The sequence below is a fragment of the Podarcis vaucheri genome (assembly GCF_965113315.1).
Source record: "Podarcis vaucheri genome assembly, chromosome: 1".
NCBI classification, from domain to species: domain Eukaryota; kingdom Metazoa; phylum Chordata; class Lepidosauria; order Squamata; family Lacertidae; genus Podarcis; species Podarcis vaucheri.
Genome location: NC_138759.1, coordinates 139,878,724 through 139,894,522, shown reverse-complemented (window position 1 = coordinate 139,894,522; position 15,799 = coordinate 139,878,724). Strand labels below are relative to the sequence as shown.

The window sequence follows — 15,799 nt, the reverse complement described above, 5'->3', positions numbered from 1 at the left end:
TAATAATTAATAATAATTAATATTACCACATTCAGGAATATTGTTAAAATAATGACAATAGGAAATAATCTGATTTTTAAAAATGAAATCCCACTGAAGCACTATTAACATTTTACTAATTCTGTGTTGTTTGTTTTGTTGTTGTTATAATTTACTCTGATCCTGCAGATGATGATAGGAGCATCATGACAGAACAGTTAGAGACTGTTCCTAAAGAGGAGAAGGCAGAGAGAGAATTGCGGAGACCGTCTCTTGATAAACATAAAAAAGAGAAACCTTTAAAAACTGGGAGAGGCAGGATTTCTACTCCTGAAAGAAAAATAGCTAAAAAGGAACCTAGCACTGTCTCCAGAGATGAAGTGAGAAGGAAAAAAGGTTCATGTAATACTATCTTTTTCCTATAATGCCATACTGTGAGTTGTTCACCTGTTTTATAGGAGTATTTTAGCAGTACTGTTACACATTTAATCAAGAATATTCATTTGTGTTAACAGCAAGGCATTCAGTCTACATTGCTTCCAGCCACTCCAGTTTAGGCTGATGATTTCTTTCGTTTAAGGAGTAGGAAAACATCCTGTATGAGAATTCAGCTCTGCTTACTTGGATTCATTAATACCAAATAAATAACACTAGCATAAAGTCACGTATGTACCATGACTTTGCGAGTGCTCTGGGTAGCCATGTGGCAATCTTTCCATCTGTTTAGTTGCCGAATCTAGTATGTAAAATATCCCACTATTATTCCCCATGTGCAAGAGGCAGAGAATTGTCAGTGAGCACCAGTCAGGGGCGTGGGTGGCGCTGTGGTCTAAACCATTGAACCTCTTGGGCTTGCCGATCAGAAGGTCGGCGGTTCGAATCCGCGCGACGGGGTGAGCTTCCGTTGCTCGTTCTCAGCTCCTGCCCACGTAGCAGTTCAAAAGCATGTCAAAGTGCAATTAGATAAATAGGTACTGCTCCGGTGGGAAGCTAAACGGCGTTTCCGTGTGCTGCTCTAGTTCGCCAGAAGCGGCTTAGTCATGCTAGCCACATGACCCGGAAAAACTGCAGACAAATGTCGGCTCCCTCGGCCAGTAAAGCGAGATGAGTACACCAACCCCAGAGTCGTCCATGACTGGACCTAGCGGTCAGGGGTCCCTTTACCTTTTACCAGTCAGATCTGTGGCTCCACTGGGTTTTGAGCCCTGGTTAATGTCCAGAATTTTGTCCAAGCCAAATTGAGGCCTAGATCCTGCAGACCTGTCACTTAACTAAAAAAAAAAATACCTCCATTGTTTGCACCAGTGGAACATAGCACATACCCTTCCAGACATAGCCTTGGAAGCTGCCCAGTACAATTGCAATGCTACATGGCAGGAGTGTGCAGGCTGGAGTGGGAATATGCCCTCATTCTATGCAGTTTGTACAGAAGGTGCCTGGCTTGCACAGTCAGAGTGTGGTGACAGGTAAAGTGACACTTGCTACCCAATGAAGGGTCAGTTGTTGCCTGCAACAACTACGAGTCGTCTCTGGGTCTTGGTAGGCTCACATTCTAACTGAAGGTCTAAAACATGGTACCAACAGCCAAAATGTCATGTTGAAATATATTTCGGTTTCTTGGTTTTTTTTTTATTTCTGATTCTATGCTCTTGTTTTCTTGTCTATAGCTGTATATAAGAAAGCTGAACTTTCTAAAAAAGCTGAAGTTCAGGCTCACTCTCCCTCCAGGAAAATCATTTTAAAACCTGCTATCAAACATACTAGACCAACTCATCTCTCCTGTGTTAAGCGGAAGCAGACAGGTGATTGTGCTGTCTTGAATTTATGCAACGTGGCTGGCAAACATAGACATTGCTATTGTTATTATTATTTGTAATCTCATTGCTCTACTGGCTGCTCTGGTTTTGATTTTAGTTTTCTTACTCCCCCTTCTGAGACCTTTTTCTGCTGTCATGAATGATACTGCTTTTTTGTATCATGCATTTGTTTATTTGTTTGTTTGTTTGTTTGAACAGAGACCATGATCATGTATGCTTGTCATGCTTGGATTTCCCAAGTTCTGTAGTTGTTTCTTGGCATTGTGGTTTGACAGTGGTGTTGTAGAAATTTCTCTGTTTTGCCTTGTTCTGTTTTATTTTCTCTCTCTCCATTTTGCTCTGTTCTGGTGGGAAGTGCTAATGGCTTTAAACCATGGTTTACATTTTTTTCATCTATATCCCTTTTTTTCCTCATGCATAATAAGAAGAAGCATTTCAGCATTGCTCGGCTTGTATTTATATTGTATGCATTAGCTGTTTCAAATCTATTAACGTATTTTGTATATTGAAAGTTTTATATATTGAAACACAAAACCTTCAGGGCGAATTGAGCTCTGCCAGGAAGTGGAAAGTGAAGAAATATGTAGTCACTAGGACTATGAATCTATAACTTTCCATCTTTTTCTGCTATGAGGACCTTGGACAATACAGGAGGGGAAAATAGGGGATTCTTTCAGTTGATGCATCTCTCTGTTGTCATTCGGAGGAACAGAAACTTGGGCTTTCCAGGACTGTCCAGGCAGCGAGTGGAAGCATAAATGGATACAAACCTACAAGGAACGACGCTGTGTGATTTGCACTGAAATGAAAAAGAATTGGATTTGCACAACCCCACCATTTTAGTTGGATCTGCGTGCGGAAACTTAAGTGGATCGTGCACATGCTCTGCCTCTTCACACATCCACACACTAACATTATTTGATCCCTATCCTTCAAAGGGAAGAAGAATAAAAAGCACCCTCATTCTCTTTCAATACTTTTATGTAAAGAATTCATCAGATGATTCTACTAACTCCAGGAAAAATGTTTCCCTCACCCAAGCACTGGAAAAATATTCCCACTCAGTATTTTCTTAGAATATAAAATTGTAAATAGGTGTGTCATTTAATAACTTACAAATATAATAACTCTTCTTGTTAATAGACTAGATCTCTGTATCTTCAGTTTAATGCCGTGTAGTAACCAAAACCTGCAAAGCTTTTTAAAAAGATTAACCCAAATTATATTGAGAGAAAGTTGGCCTTTCAGTTATTTTTTTTTTTTTTTACAAAAGGAGGCTATATTTCGTTTTCAAAATAGCTGTACAGATTATTCCTCATCCACTACACAAATAAAACTGTAACTCAGCAAATATATCCACATAGTGTATTACATAATATTTTGTGGTCTATGCATGTTGATTCACAAAATGAGTCATTAGGCACAGTTGGACCCACTAAAGTAAGGTTCATGCCAGTAGGGCATGCGGGTGGAACTAAGTGCATCCCGTCCTGTTTCTGGGTGGATCTTTAATGGGAACACTTTTAAAATCAGCATGGTAACACACTTTTTTTTGGGGGGGGGGAATCCTCTTAAACCTCTATGTTTACATGGAGGAGACTATGTTTTTCTGTACAATTCCCCCTGAGGGTGAAAGAACGTTATCAAATCATCTCAGTTTTACTTTTAAATAAAAAATTAGAGGAATGAAAGTAGTGCCCATCCATTGGACCATCATAAAGGAATTCACAGGGCTGCAGGTTCTGAAGTGAGCCCATGATCCAATACTGGCTGTTAGCTACTGTTCAAATCAGGTGAGTCTTTTTTGGAATCCAAGTTCAGCAGATTCACTTCCAGCCAATCCCTGCAATATATAGTAACCACTATCCGGATTAGGGTTCTGAGACAGAAAAATGTGCAATTACTATAACTATTGCGTTCTGCTTGAAAAGATCACCACATGGTGATGTTAACAATGCAACTAGATGGCTGGCTGTAGCCTTTAACTACATTCAGCCTTTTGCCAAGTGAGTTGCGTTTTCTCTGACTCCAGCAGACCCTCAGAAACCCAGAGGTGGGAATTACAGGAATCTCCATGTTAGTAGAGACCCTACATATAGCCAGTGTATACATTTCTATGATTAATTTCCCTGACTTTTTCCTTAGGTAAAAACAGCTGTTGGTGGCTTCAGGCTAAGTAGAGGTGCAGGAAGGGAGGGAAAGAATTTTTTACCTGCTGTCTGTCAATTCAAAATTTCCCTCCCTGTCCCCAAGGAGAAAAACAACTGGTTGAGCAGTTTTGAGCAAACAATGGCTGGCACGCACGCACATGTGTGTTGGCAACAATGCTCACTTGTCATATGAAGGCCTCTCCTCAGTTTTCTGTTCCACATGAGCAATGATCAGCTGTCAATATAAAGAATACATGAGAGGCCTAAGAGATTATCTAGTCCTCGCATGTGGAAATCCATCATCAATGCAAAGAGAAGTAGGTATTGGTGCTGCAATCCACAGTTCCCTACCCCCATAATGGCTGCGCTTGAAGAAATGTGCCTTCTGCATGGTTTGTGATCCTGGCCTATTTTCTCTAACTAGAGTTTAAACAAACCGTACTTCCCCAAGTTCAATTGTCACAGGTAACTGTAATTAGCTTAGTTTAAAAATTGGGCGCAAAAACATTCTATCTCTTCTGAAGTGGAAAAGAGGAATGGAACAGGGAGCAGACAGTCTCAAGGACAACTGTGGCTTGTGCATCTTTGTGAACTTGGTCTATAAGTAAAAGGTTTAGAGGCTTTTTAAAAGAAAAAGCTGAAAATGCAGGGAAGGCTTCCCCCTGTAATGATAGCCTTAGAGATCTTGGGAAGCTGGTAGCCAGTGCTCTTCTCTTAGTCATGAAAAGATTATTTGACTGTATTAGGCCAGCCTTGTATTTGTTTCTGATGGATTTTACCCAGTTTTCCAGTTGCTAATTTCTAAGCAGGAAAAGATAAGTCTCTCAAATGCTAGGATTGTGAGCTGATGTTGTTAATGTCCTTGTTTTAAAATTGTGAATTTTGATGAAAGAAGTGGTAATTGCAAATCATGGGTTCTTCAGAATGCTCTTCGTTTTTTATAAAACATTTCTCATATTCTCTTTTTCTTGTATGGGTAAGCAAATTCAAAAGTCACTAGCAGGTATATTTTTCTATAGTAGTAATTTTGAACATATTTACATGGAATGTAAGTCCCATTAAATTTGTCAGTGGGACTTTCTGCTGTGTAAACATGCAAAGGATTGGCATTAAGGATGGTAATAGAGCTTAGGTTCTAGAAAAAGAAACTAATTCATAAAATCAAGTATACCTGCAGTTGTTCCAGATTTTGATTCAGAGTGGTTTTCCTTCTTTCTCAATACACGGAATGGAAAAGAAAAGAAAGGAATTCTTTAGAAAGCATTTTAAGTCACCACTACCATCCAAACATTGTCTTAATTTGTACTTCACACTTTGATTGGTTGAAAATGTAAGACTGTTCTTCCTTTGTGACATCACAACATTGATATCATAGGGCAAACGGGCATCAGCTCAGGCTATGTGAACTGGGTCAAACATGTATTAGGTTTGTCTTAATCACCTTAAATTTCATGGTGTATGCCCCAGGAGTAAATATGTTTCTTGCATGATTAAACTGTTAGCCAAACTCCAAAGGACAGGGTGAAGTCATGATCCAGGTTCATTGTTCAGATGGAGGAGTTGTTATGCTTTCAGGTAAGTCAGCAATAAAGGTGTTTTGCCCTCATTTCAGAGCATTGGATTATTGGTTGGCAGTGGATGATTGGAGTCTAATAAAAGGAGAGGTATCTGTTATGGGGATAGGTGAACAGCAGCAGAATTTATAGGGGGGGAATTATACAGGCATTTTGTACTGAACATTCTTTGCCAGATATTGTTTGACTGAAACTCTTTCCTTTGTCTTCTGCTTTGATACTCTCCGCTACAAATTATCATCTATCTTTAGGTAGGATGTTATTTAAGTGAGGGTCACATATCAAAGGAAAAGTGCAGTCATGTTGGCAATAAACTTGAGTTCAAACCATTGGAATTGTAGGCAAACAAGTCTTGCCACATTTGCCTAGGCCAATGAGAATTAACCATAGGTGTCTCAACTAAAATTTGAAATAGTTTAACAAATGGAAGACTCAAAGATGCCTTCTGCCCAACAGCTGCCTTAGCAAGCATTTCATAAACTACACTACCTGCTACTGTTATTAACAATGTGTGTACAGCTCAGTTATCAGCGGATGATCAAAATAGCAGAGCACATTCAAGCTCTATGCATGTTTTATAAATACCAGGAAGTAAACTTGGGGACGGGGAGGGGGGGAGTGCAGATGATCTTGCTCGCTCCTCCCTCTTCATCATCATTTTAGTGACCTTGTGGAATGATTTTTCATTATACAAGCATATATTGCACACACTGGATTTCAAAGTACCAACTGTGGATTCTGAACTGGGTCCTTGATCCGGTCCAGGGTTATGATTCATCATGATCAAATAATGTGAGTCTATTTTAAAATCTGAGTAGAGGGGTTTCCCTGCTCATCCCATGCTCACAAAAGGTCAGAGAAAGATACTATGATATTATGGTGGTTGATTGCCTGAAAAAGATTCCAAAATTATCCAGAACTCGCGTTACCTTGGAAAGCATTCTACATCCTTGCCCAAGACAGAGAAAACCAGATAACCTTTTTTTATTTGCTAGTTTGAATTTGTTTTTTTAATTGGCATTAGCTATTGCTAATAATGAATTCATTCGTGTCTTAATATTGCATGGCAATTCAAACTGAATATGTTAAGGGTGAGTTTGAAATTACCATTAAGGGTCTTTTTCTTTCTGTGTACCTAATAGCTGCTGGTGGTGAAACAAACCAAGGTCCTGGGGTGTTTAAGCAAGCAAAGGAAAAACTTTCAGTGAGTAGACTTGTTTTCTTTTTTATTCATGTTTTCACATTCATTTTTGTATTCCAGATGGTTTTATGGTCATATCTGAAAGACAGGTGAAAATCTTTTAGGAACCATTTGCCAGTTTTAAGACAATTGATTTTCATAATTACTCATATATTATTAAAACTTCCTAATTGGTACACACGGTAGAATGGAGATTGGCAACATATTAAGCTACTAAACTATGTATTTCATTTTCAATTCACTTAATATGGTACAACCACAATAACCTCAATTGCACTATTCTTTACCAATTGGCTTCCATCTACCAGTGTGGAGGAGACCAATTTACTTTCCCCCCAAAATGGAAGTACTTGCATTTAAATCTGATTTAAAGGGCAACCTGAACTACCGTATTTTTCGCCCTATAGGACGCACTTTTCCCCCTCCAAAAATGAAGGGGAAATGTGTGTACGTCCTATGGGGCGAATTCCAGGCTTCAGGAAGCATCCGCAAGCCGTGGGAGCCCACGGGAGTTCTCCCCGGGCTCCCACCCATGCGCAGCGCTGCCTGCACCCCAAAGCCCCGGCGCACTGAGCAGTCGCGCCGGGGCTTCGGGTAGCTCTGCGCAAGCCGCAGGAGGGCTCCCCCGGCTTGCGCAGCGCTGCCTCTTATCCCAAACCCTGGCGCACTCAGCAGTCGCGCCGAGGCTTTGGGTAGCTCTGTGCAAGCCGCAGGGGGGCTCCTCCGGCTTGTGCAGCGCTGCCTCTTATCCCGAACCCTGGCGCACTCAGCAGTCGCACCGGGGCTTTGGGTAGCTCTGTGCAAGCCGCAGGGGGGCTCCCACGGCTTGCGCAGCGCTGCCTCTTATCCCGAACCCTGGCGCACTCAGCAGTCGCACCGGGGCTTCGGGTAGCTCTGCGCAAGCCGCAGGAGGGCTCCCCCGGCTTGCGCAGCGCTGCCTCTTATCCTGAACCCTGGCGCACTCAGCAGTCGCACCGGGGCTTTGGGTAGCTCTGTGCAAGCCGCGGGAGGGCTCCTCCGGCTTGTGCAGCGCTGCCTCTTATCCCGAACCCTGGCGCACTCAGCAGTTGCGCCGAGGCTTTGGGTAGCTCTGTGCAAGCCGCGGGAGGGCTCCTCCGGCTTGCGCAGCGCTGCCTCTTATCCCGAACCCTGGCGCACTCAGCAGTTGCGCCGAGGCTTTGGGTAGCTCTGTGCAAGCCGCGGGAGGGCTCCTCCGGCTTGTGCAGCGCTGCCTCTTATCCCGAACCCTGGCGCACTCAGCAGTCGCGCCGGCACTTCGGGTAGCTCTGTGCAAGCCGCAGGGGGGCTCCCACGGCTTGTGGAGAGCAGCCTGTTCTGGGGGCTGGGGTCGGGGTAAGCTTGGGCTTCCCCCACCCCAGCCTAGCGCCTTGGGGGGGAAATATTTTTTTTTCTTTATTCCCCCCCCCCAAAAAAAAAACTAGGTGCATCTTATGGGCCGGTGCGCCCTATGGGGCAAAAAATACGGTATGTCTGCTCAAAAGTAAGCCACATTGAATTCAATTGGACTTACTCCCGCGTAAGTGGGCTAGCACTGCACTCCCAGTTTCAGTTACTTTGACCCAGAAATCAGTTTGCCAGGGTCATTATATGAGAGCAATCCCATACCAGCTTCACACTGAGCTGAAGATACACCACCACGTTCACTGCTCAACCTGGGAGGAAAGTGGGGAAACACATAAGTAGAAAATTCAGAAGCAGCAGGAAACACTGATGAAGGACAAGATCCCATGTCCCACTCAAACACACAGGGATCCTTTAATTCACTAAGATGGGGGACATTCCCTGCATCACCATACACACCCCACAGATCAGTGTCACAGCATTCCATTTCCTTCAGCTCCAGCGGCAGAGTCAGCAACAGCCCCATCACTGTGTGTCCCCGGGTATCCCTACAGACTGGTTCAAATTTCTCATGGGCTCAATACATGGAAAGGGGAGGAAAGGAGAAAGCACACAGTGCAGCTACCACATAGCTTCCTGCTCAAGGGTTCTTCAGAAAGCATGCACAGCTCTCCTGGGAGAGTGGTGCAAGTCGCACCCAGAAGCAGCCGACAGATCAGCCTTTCTCAGCCTGTGGGTCCCCAGATGTTGCTGAACTCACATCACCCCTAGCTAGCAAGGCTAGAGCTCAGGGATGCTTTGAGTTGTAGTCCATCAACATCTGGGGACCCACAGGTTGAGAAAGCCTGCAATAGATCAAGATGCACACTGAAGCAGCAACCACCTCCAGTGGCTCGCTCCATAGGGCAGGCATGAGACTGGGAAGCAAGAGACAGGTATTTGAAGCCCACTAGAGGAAAGGGGAAGATATGTCCTCACTCAGTCTTTACATTCATGTAGGGGAAATGCCATGTTGGTGGCAGAAGAGAGGGTGCCCCCAAGACTGCAAGCACCACCGAGCAGTTCTTTTCAGCAATCAGAAACAGCACATGACATTTGCCCTAGCTTCAAGTCCCAGTCAGAGACACTAGGAGCAGAGCAATTGTCGAAGGAGCTTATGCTTTATATACTGGAGATCTCTGGTTCAGATCCAGAGAGGTGTATCCCCATGTCACATACCCTGTCATCTGAATTGTGGTCATCTTAAATGAAGGATATCCAGTGCTAACTTACACAATATCCTGTGCTCTATCACGGTGACATGGCTGAGGCATGGGGACAGCCATTTATGCAGGGGCTGCTCATTTTTAAAAAGCTTATTCTTGTCCTGGTAAAATCAAGGTCTGGGGCTGCCACGTCAGGGCTGGTGTAAATTTACACCATTGGGGCATGGCTGTGTATCAAAGGAATGCAGGATAGAGCATAAATGTGCTCCCTTCAGTGTGCCATCCATATTCCACCCACAGCTCTGCCCCGTTTTGGCAGTATCAGGGGAGTTCCACTGGTGTATCTTTCATGGCAGCAGCATATTGTGCTCTCAGTTCCTACATCCAAGCATGTAAACCAGTATACCATGCTAACATGCATGCTAGAACTACTGACCTAGTTGTATACAAGTGCAGACCTCCTGAGTCACAAGGGCAAGTGCATGGACAACCCTGCATGATACACTTTCCTGTCCATCTGTTTGTATGGATGGGAATGCAGGTACCCATTCACCAATTGGAGCTATTGTCCACATCCTTGATCCTTGGATCAAGTCTCATGAGTTCAGTAGAACTGCGAGTTTGCGTCCACATCCCTTTCACAAGGTGATTGTTTTCAGTGGAAAGAATCGTGTGGTTGCCTAGTCACAGTGCGTTGTATCAGCAACCTATCCTCCTCAAATGCCTGCGTGGCCAGGGACCAAGTGGATTTTATCCAAGGTCTTAGTGCAGCAACCTTAACAGGCAGAGTGGCCACTTGGCTACTGGTTGCCAACCCTCATAATTTCCTCCCTCATCACCTCTCCCACCACCCCATGAAGAGGCATTTCAGGTAGCAAAGCTTGAAATGGGGCAGGTTTGAAGGAGAGAGAAGAAAAAATGAAGGAAGACTTATTCCCCTCTCTCTACTTATACCTCTCAAACTCTGGCCACAGCGTGAAAGGAGAGAAGGAGGAACTGTAGATATAGGGAATACACTACACATTTTTGGCTACTTTCTAAGAAACCAGCATGCATTGTGATTCCTACCTCATCCTGTCTACAGCCTTCCACCTCCCCTGTCCTTTTTTTCTCCCCTGTTGTAATAGCATGTTCATAGGCAGCAGGGAGGAAAAGAGAAAGGAACAATGAGAGGAAAAATCATGAGGGGAGAGAAAGTAGTATTTGGCTGTGAGGGAATCAATGCAAAAGAGTGGATGGGGTTTGCTTGTGGGGGGTTGAGCTGGGTGGCAGTTCATCCATTTATTCAGCTGACAGCCATAGAGTGAGAGAGAACTGTAACTCAAAGTACACCATTCTAACAGGGAGCTATTTCATTGCTGTTTTGCAAATAGGTACTCCTGTAAAAAAAGGACATCATAGCTTATTTCGCTAGTGTGCTGTACAGACAGTTGTCGCCCCACCCCCTTCACAAGTTTATCTCTCTGCACAATGAAAATCAACTGGAAAATGGGGTGTAGGCTGCTAATTAACAAGTACCTATATATGTTGTTTTAAAGTTTCTGAACTCCATTAAGAATCAATATTGTTAAATGCTTAGAGCCAGAGCCAGATTTGTGATAAATTGATGACTCAATGGAGCAATGTTAATGAAAGTTCTTGCTTGTGTCATTTTGCTGAATTGTTAAAAGAAAATATACACTTTGCAATTCCATTGTCCAAAAATAGAGGTGTTAGCTAACATTAGTCACACTCAGAATGTATCCATTGAAATCAACTGACTTAAGTTTATTGATTTTAATGGGTTTACTCTGAGCATGAGTTACTTGGATATCACCTGTAGTTGTCACCCCTTCTATTTTGAGGTATCTCAGTAGTAATATATATATATGTAATTCCCCTGAGTCCCCAAAGTTCTATTTAAAAAACCTGATATTTCTGGCCCATTTTTAGCATAAACTTTTATTTTGTCTGAGGAAAAATCTTGGGGAACAACCACTGCAAAAAGATTTCCCTTTTTCTAAGTACATTCTCAAATAAATGAGGGGTGTCTTATTTTATATATATATATAAACAAAACAAAACAAATGGTGCGTTCAGATTGCCAAAAGCTGAACTCCTCCGCGCTTTCATCTTATGCTGCCACTGCAGGCATTTTTCTCCTGGCCTGACATGAGGTGAGCTGGACTGGAGAGGAAGGTGGCCTAAATCAGCCACCTAAGATGACAGAAGTGACAACATTCAGACCGTCCTAAATGCTCCTTTAGTTAGAAAAATTAGGCCCACCTCACCATCTCTCCCTTGTGTGTAAATAGGACAGACCTGTGAATAAAGAATCATGGCTGCTCTGCCCCCTTTAAAGGTTTGGTCGTGTGTGTGTGTGTGTGTGTGTGTGTGTGTGTGTGTTTAACTAAACTTTGGACACCTTATTTAAAGGTCACAACTTTCTAGAACATATTAAATTATGCTCATGTTCAGTCATGTTGAAACAAATTATTGGGCTTTTGGACCACAGAGACTGCCAAGGTACCAATTAACAATGCATAATTAACATATAATTAATGTACAGAATTGCTGCCAAATGTTGTGGCGCCTTACATGGCTCTAAAGGGGGACAAAGTCTCTTTGCCTTAAATTGCTCTTAAAGGGGATCAAGTCGTGGGGGGCAGGCCCCATCCTTCGCTCTTAGCTATGAAGGCTTAACAAAGCCACTTCTTCATAATAATAATAATAATAATAATAATAATAATAATAATAATAATTTATTATTTGTACCCCGCCCATCTGGCTGGGTTTCCCCAGCCACTCTGGGCGGCTTCCACAAAGACCAAAAATACACTAAGATGTCACACATTAAAAACTTCCCCGAACAGGTAAGAAAACATCATATGGCTTTCTATAGAATCATAGAGTTGGAAGGTTCAACTAGTCCAACCCATTGCAATGCAGGGATCTCAGCTAAAACATCCCTGACAGATGACCATCCAAGCTCTGCTTAAAAACCTCCAAGGGAGGAGAGTCCACAACCTTCTGAAGGAGTCCGTTCCACTGTCAAACAGTTCTTGCCTTCAGAAGGTTCTTCCTTATGTTTAGTTGGAATCTCCTTTCTTGTAACTTGAATCCATTGGTTTGAGTCTTACCCTCCAGAGCAGGAGAAAACAAGCTGGCTCCATCTTTTTAAAAATTAGTATGATTTAAAAATTCCAAAAATGTATTGATTATTTAATATTTCAAAAGCTACCTGCAAAATTTCATATTGGGATCTCAATGGGATCAGATTTTTAAAAATTGTACATACATGTCTGCATACATATCTCTTCTGTGGATGGCTGGGTGGAAATGAGCCGGACCTGCGTTCTGCATTTGCAGCAATGAGGAAATGAGCTGTACCTGCGTTTTGCATTTGCAAAAACACAGCATGTTTAAAGTGGTGTCCATATATAGATATAGATACATAAAAGTGAAATGGGATTCTACTTGATGACTCTGGTGGTGGATAACAGTTTTGCTGCTGTTGTTTCTTTAAGACTTTGTCTTTAGTTTTTGTCATTTCATCTGTAGATGTGTATACATTTTCAGTTTTTGCATTTACGGTACATTCTCAAATTCTGTCATCGTCATTGTCCAATATCTTCAGATTTCTACCAACAGAAGTGTTCTGTCATTGACATAAAGAAAATAATACCTAGTAGGAATTTTGACGGGAAAATCGAAAAGTTTTTAAAAATTAATCAGCATTTCATCCGCGGCAAGGGAGTTCTTTCAAATTTTATCAGCTTTTATTCAGTAGGCCTAAAGCATAATTGAGTTAAACTAGAAAATATGAAATTTAATCCATTTAGGCACTAAAAAGCAGAAACACTTCATTTATTTACATTTTTACAGATTAAAAATCAGTGTCCACTCCCAAAGTGGTTTGTATGTTAGGTTGTCACTTCTTGTCCATATTTAAAAAACAAACACACACACACACACACACACACACACACGCATGTATTTCTGATGCAGCTTCTAGCAATTTGGGCATCCTGAAGATAACAATAACTTGATACTAAATGTTACAATCATTAGTAATAAAGTTTTTTATCAGCCTGGGCCTGGAGGAAGACTGTGGCCCAGTAGGTGGAGCATTTGCTTTGAATGCCCAACTTCAGCCTTTGGTACAGACTCTTCTTACATACCCTACAACATTCCTCAGATGAAAATAGGGACAGTTCTCACTCTCCCCCAAGTGACCCTCCTTGACCCCCCCATATCAAGACTCCTTGCACTCTGCTCTGCTTCCTTTTTCTTCCTGCCCTGGGCAGCCCTGCCCTCTGCCTGCCCCCCAGAGCCGGCATGTCACCTGAGGCTGGGCCTTGGCGGCTGCAGCCTCTTCTCCTCCTCACCTGCTTTTCAAGAGGGGCCACGGGATGCCTCCTCTCTGCCACCACCATCACCATTGCTCAGATTAAGCGCTGGCTCATGCTCTAGCAGGGAAAATAGGGACAGTCTGAGATCAAATCAGAAGATTGGGTGGCTTTTGTAATTCCAGGACTGTCCCTGGAAAATCAGGACACTTGGAGATCTCTCAGATAGCGGAGCTGAGATAATCCCATCCTAATCCATGGAAAGCCACTGCCCGGCAAAGTGGACAGCCTTAGATGAACCAGGGGCCTGACCATATCTTATGCTTATTGTCAGGGAACTGCCATCGGAGGGACAGGTGGTGGAAGGGCTCACAGAGGTTGGGAGGGAGTCAGCAGCGAAAGCAGGGACCAGCAGGGGGAGAGATGGGTCTCTGGAGGAAGGTCTCATGAATGCGGAGAGAGACGCAGCAGCTAAAGCAGGAACTAGCAGGGAAGAGGGAGGGATCAGGGACACGTCCAGCGAGAACAGCGGGGAGGTGTCAGAAGCTCCCATAGGGAGACCCATTCTTCGCCGGAAGCTGCCACGTCGTGAGTCCAGAAGACGCGTTTCCGTTAAGGAGCTTCTTTGCTGGAAGCGCTTCCGCAAACAACCACTGTCGGAATCTACGAGTGACTAGGGCAGACATGTTTGAGGAGCTCTGTCACACACAGAGGTTTGTGGCGTGGCACAAACTCTGAGGGAGCACGATTTTACGCACAAGCAGCTAATCATCCCATCACAGCATTCCGACAGTCTCTGTACGCTGCCTGTGCAGGAGAAGGCATCATGAGCGACCCAGCCGGAACCGAAGGAGCAGGGGTTGGAGCTGGTCCAAGCTTGGAAGAAAGATACCGAGCGTTGGAAATCCAACTTGCGCTGCAGACGGCGAGGCTTGAGGAGAGAAGGGCTCAGGATGCAGACAAGAAGGGGAGAGCCACCCAGTTCACCAGAAAGGTACCAGGATTGGTGCAGAAGTTTGGGGGGGACCCCAAGGACTACCATGCCTTTAGGACAGAGATGCAATATGCCCTTAATGTGCAGTTTGATGAGTTCCCTGATGAGGAATCGCGAGTTGCTTTCGTGATTGGGCATCTTGAGAGGGGGGCGAGGGACTGGGTTAGACCCCTGATGGCAACGCACAATGACATCCTAAAGGACACTATGAAGTTCTTTCGTGCAATGGATATCATGTTTTCCAGCGATATTGAGGAGGGAGTGGTGCGCAGACAGCTAATGGCTTGCAAGCAGGGAAGCCGATCTGTCCGTGAGTACTGGACTGAGTTTACCATGCTGGTTCACAGATTGGGGTGGGACTTATCGGCGGCACCCATTCAGATGCTATTTGAAGAAGGTCTTTCTTCGGCTGTGAAAGACGAACTGTCCCGGAGCCCCAGGGCGGTGTCTATGGATCAGCTGACCAAATCTGCGCTGACCATAGGAGCGCGCCAGGAGGCAAGAGCTTTGGAGAGGCGGGAAGGTAAAGGGGAACGTTGGAAGGGGTTCCGCATTCCAGACATTCCTGAGCCAGCTTTCCCGCTGGCAGAGCCGATGGAAATCGGAAAAGCGCGCGCGCGCGCAGTTTCAAAGCCCAGCGAAGGGGGTAGGAAGGAGGGAAAAGGCGCCCGGAAATGCTATCTCTGCCAACAGCCAGGTCACTTTGCCAGAGTCTGCCCCCAGAGGAAGGAATGGCAAGGAATGGTGGGAGCTGTTGAGGGAGGAGTGGAAGAGATATCGGAGCAAGTAAAAGCCAACGCCTGGCTGCCACCGTCGGGGCACAGCAGCCAGGCCAAAGAGCAGTGAAAGTGCCCATGCCAGAACCTCCCAAACCTGCCCTAGTGATAGAGGTGTCACTAGAGTTGCAAAACGGATACCCTCTGAAGATTAAGGCGCTGTTGGACTCAGGCAGCTCCTGCAATTTCATGAGCAAGGAGTTTGCAGCTGAACACCAGATACAGACGATCCCTTTAAGCAACCCCCTACAGGTGACCACGATCGATGGCAGGGAGCTGTTGGGAGGGGAAGTCAGCTTGCAGACCATCCCAATGACAATGAGGGTGGCAAGGCACACGGAACTGATAGCGTTTAATGTGGCCACCTTGGGAGGGGCTCCCATTATTTTGGGGATGAGCTGGCTGGCGTTACA

General features: G+C 44.3%; 1 protein-coding gene and 1 long non-coding RNA gene across 33 annotated transcripts in view; one reads left to right on the top strand and one right to left on the bottom strand.

Moving 5' to 3' along the window:
• The window catches only part of MAP2 (microtubule associated protein 2), a 279,546-nt gene that overhangs the window by 227,236 nt on the left and 36,511 nt on the right, over positions 1 to 15,799 (top strand). For 29 of the 32 annotated variants that reach the window (XM_082230891.1, XM_082230887.1, XM_082230882.1 and 26 more), the window contains 3 exons: positions 169 to 375; positions 1,647 to 1,781; positions 6,663 to 6,724. In XM_082230891.1, coding sequence (XP_082087017.1) covers positions 169 to 375; positions 1,647 to 1,781; positions 6,663 to 6,724 — 404 coding nt within the window. The remainder of the gene's footprint in view (positions 1 to 168; positions 376 to 1,646; positions 1,782 to 6,662; positions 6,725 to 15,799) is intronic. The other 3 variants (XM_082230885.1, XM_082230884.1, XM_082230883.1) reach the window with 1 other exon arrangement.
• LOC309536821 lies at positions 1,691 to 5,474 on the bottom strand. The gene is made up of 2 exons (XR_014221723.1): positions 5,118 to 5,474; positions 1,691 to 4,181 (listed from the first exon to the last, which is right to left on the bottom strand). It is a non-coding gene; the product is annotated as an uncharacterized lncRNA (long non-coding RNA).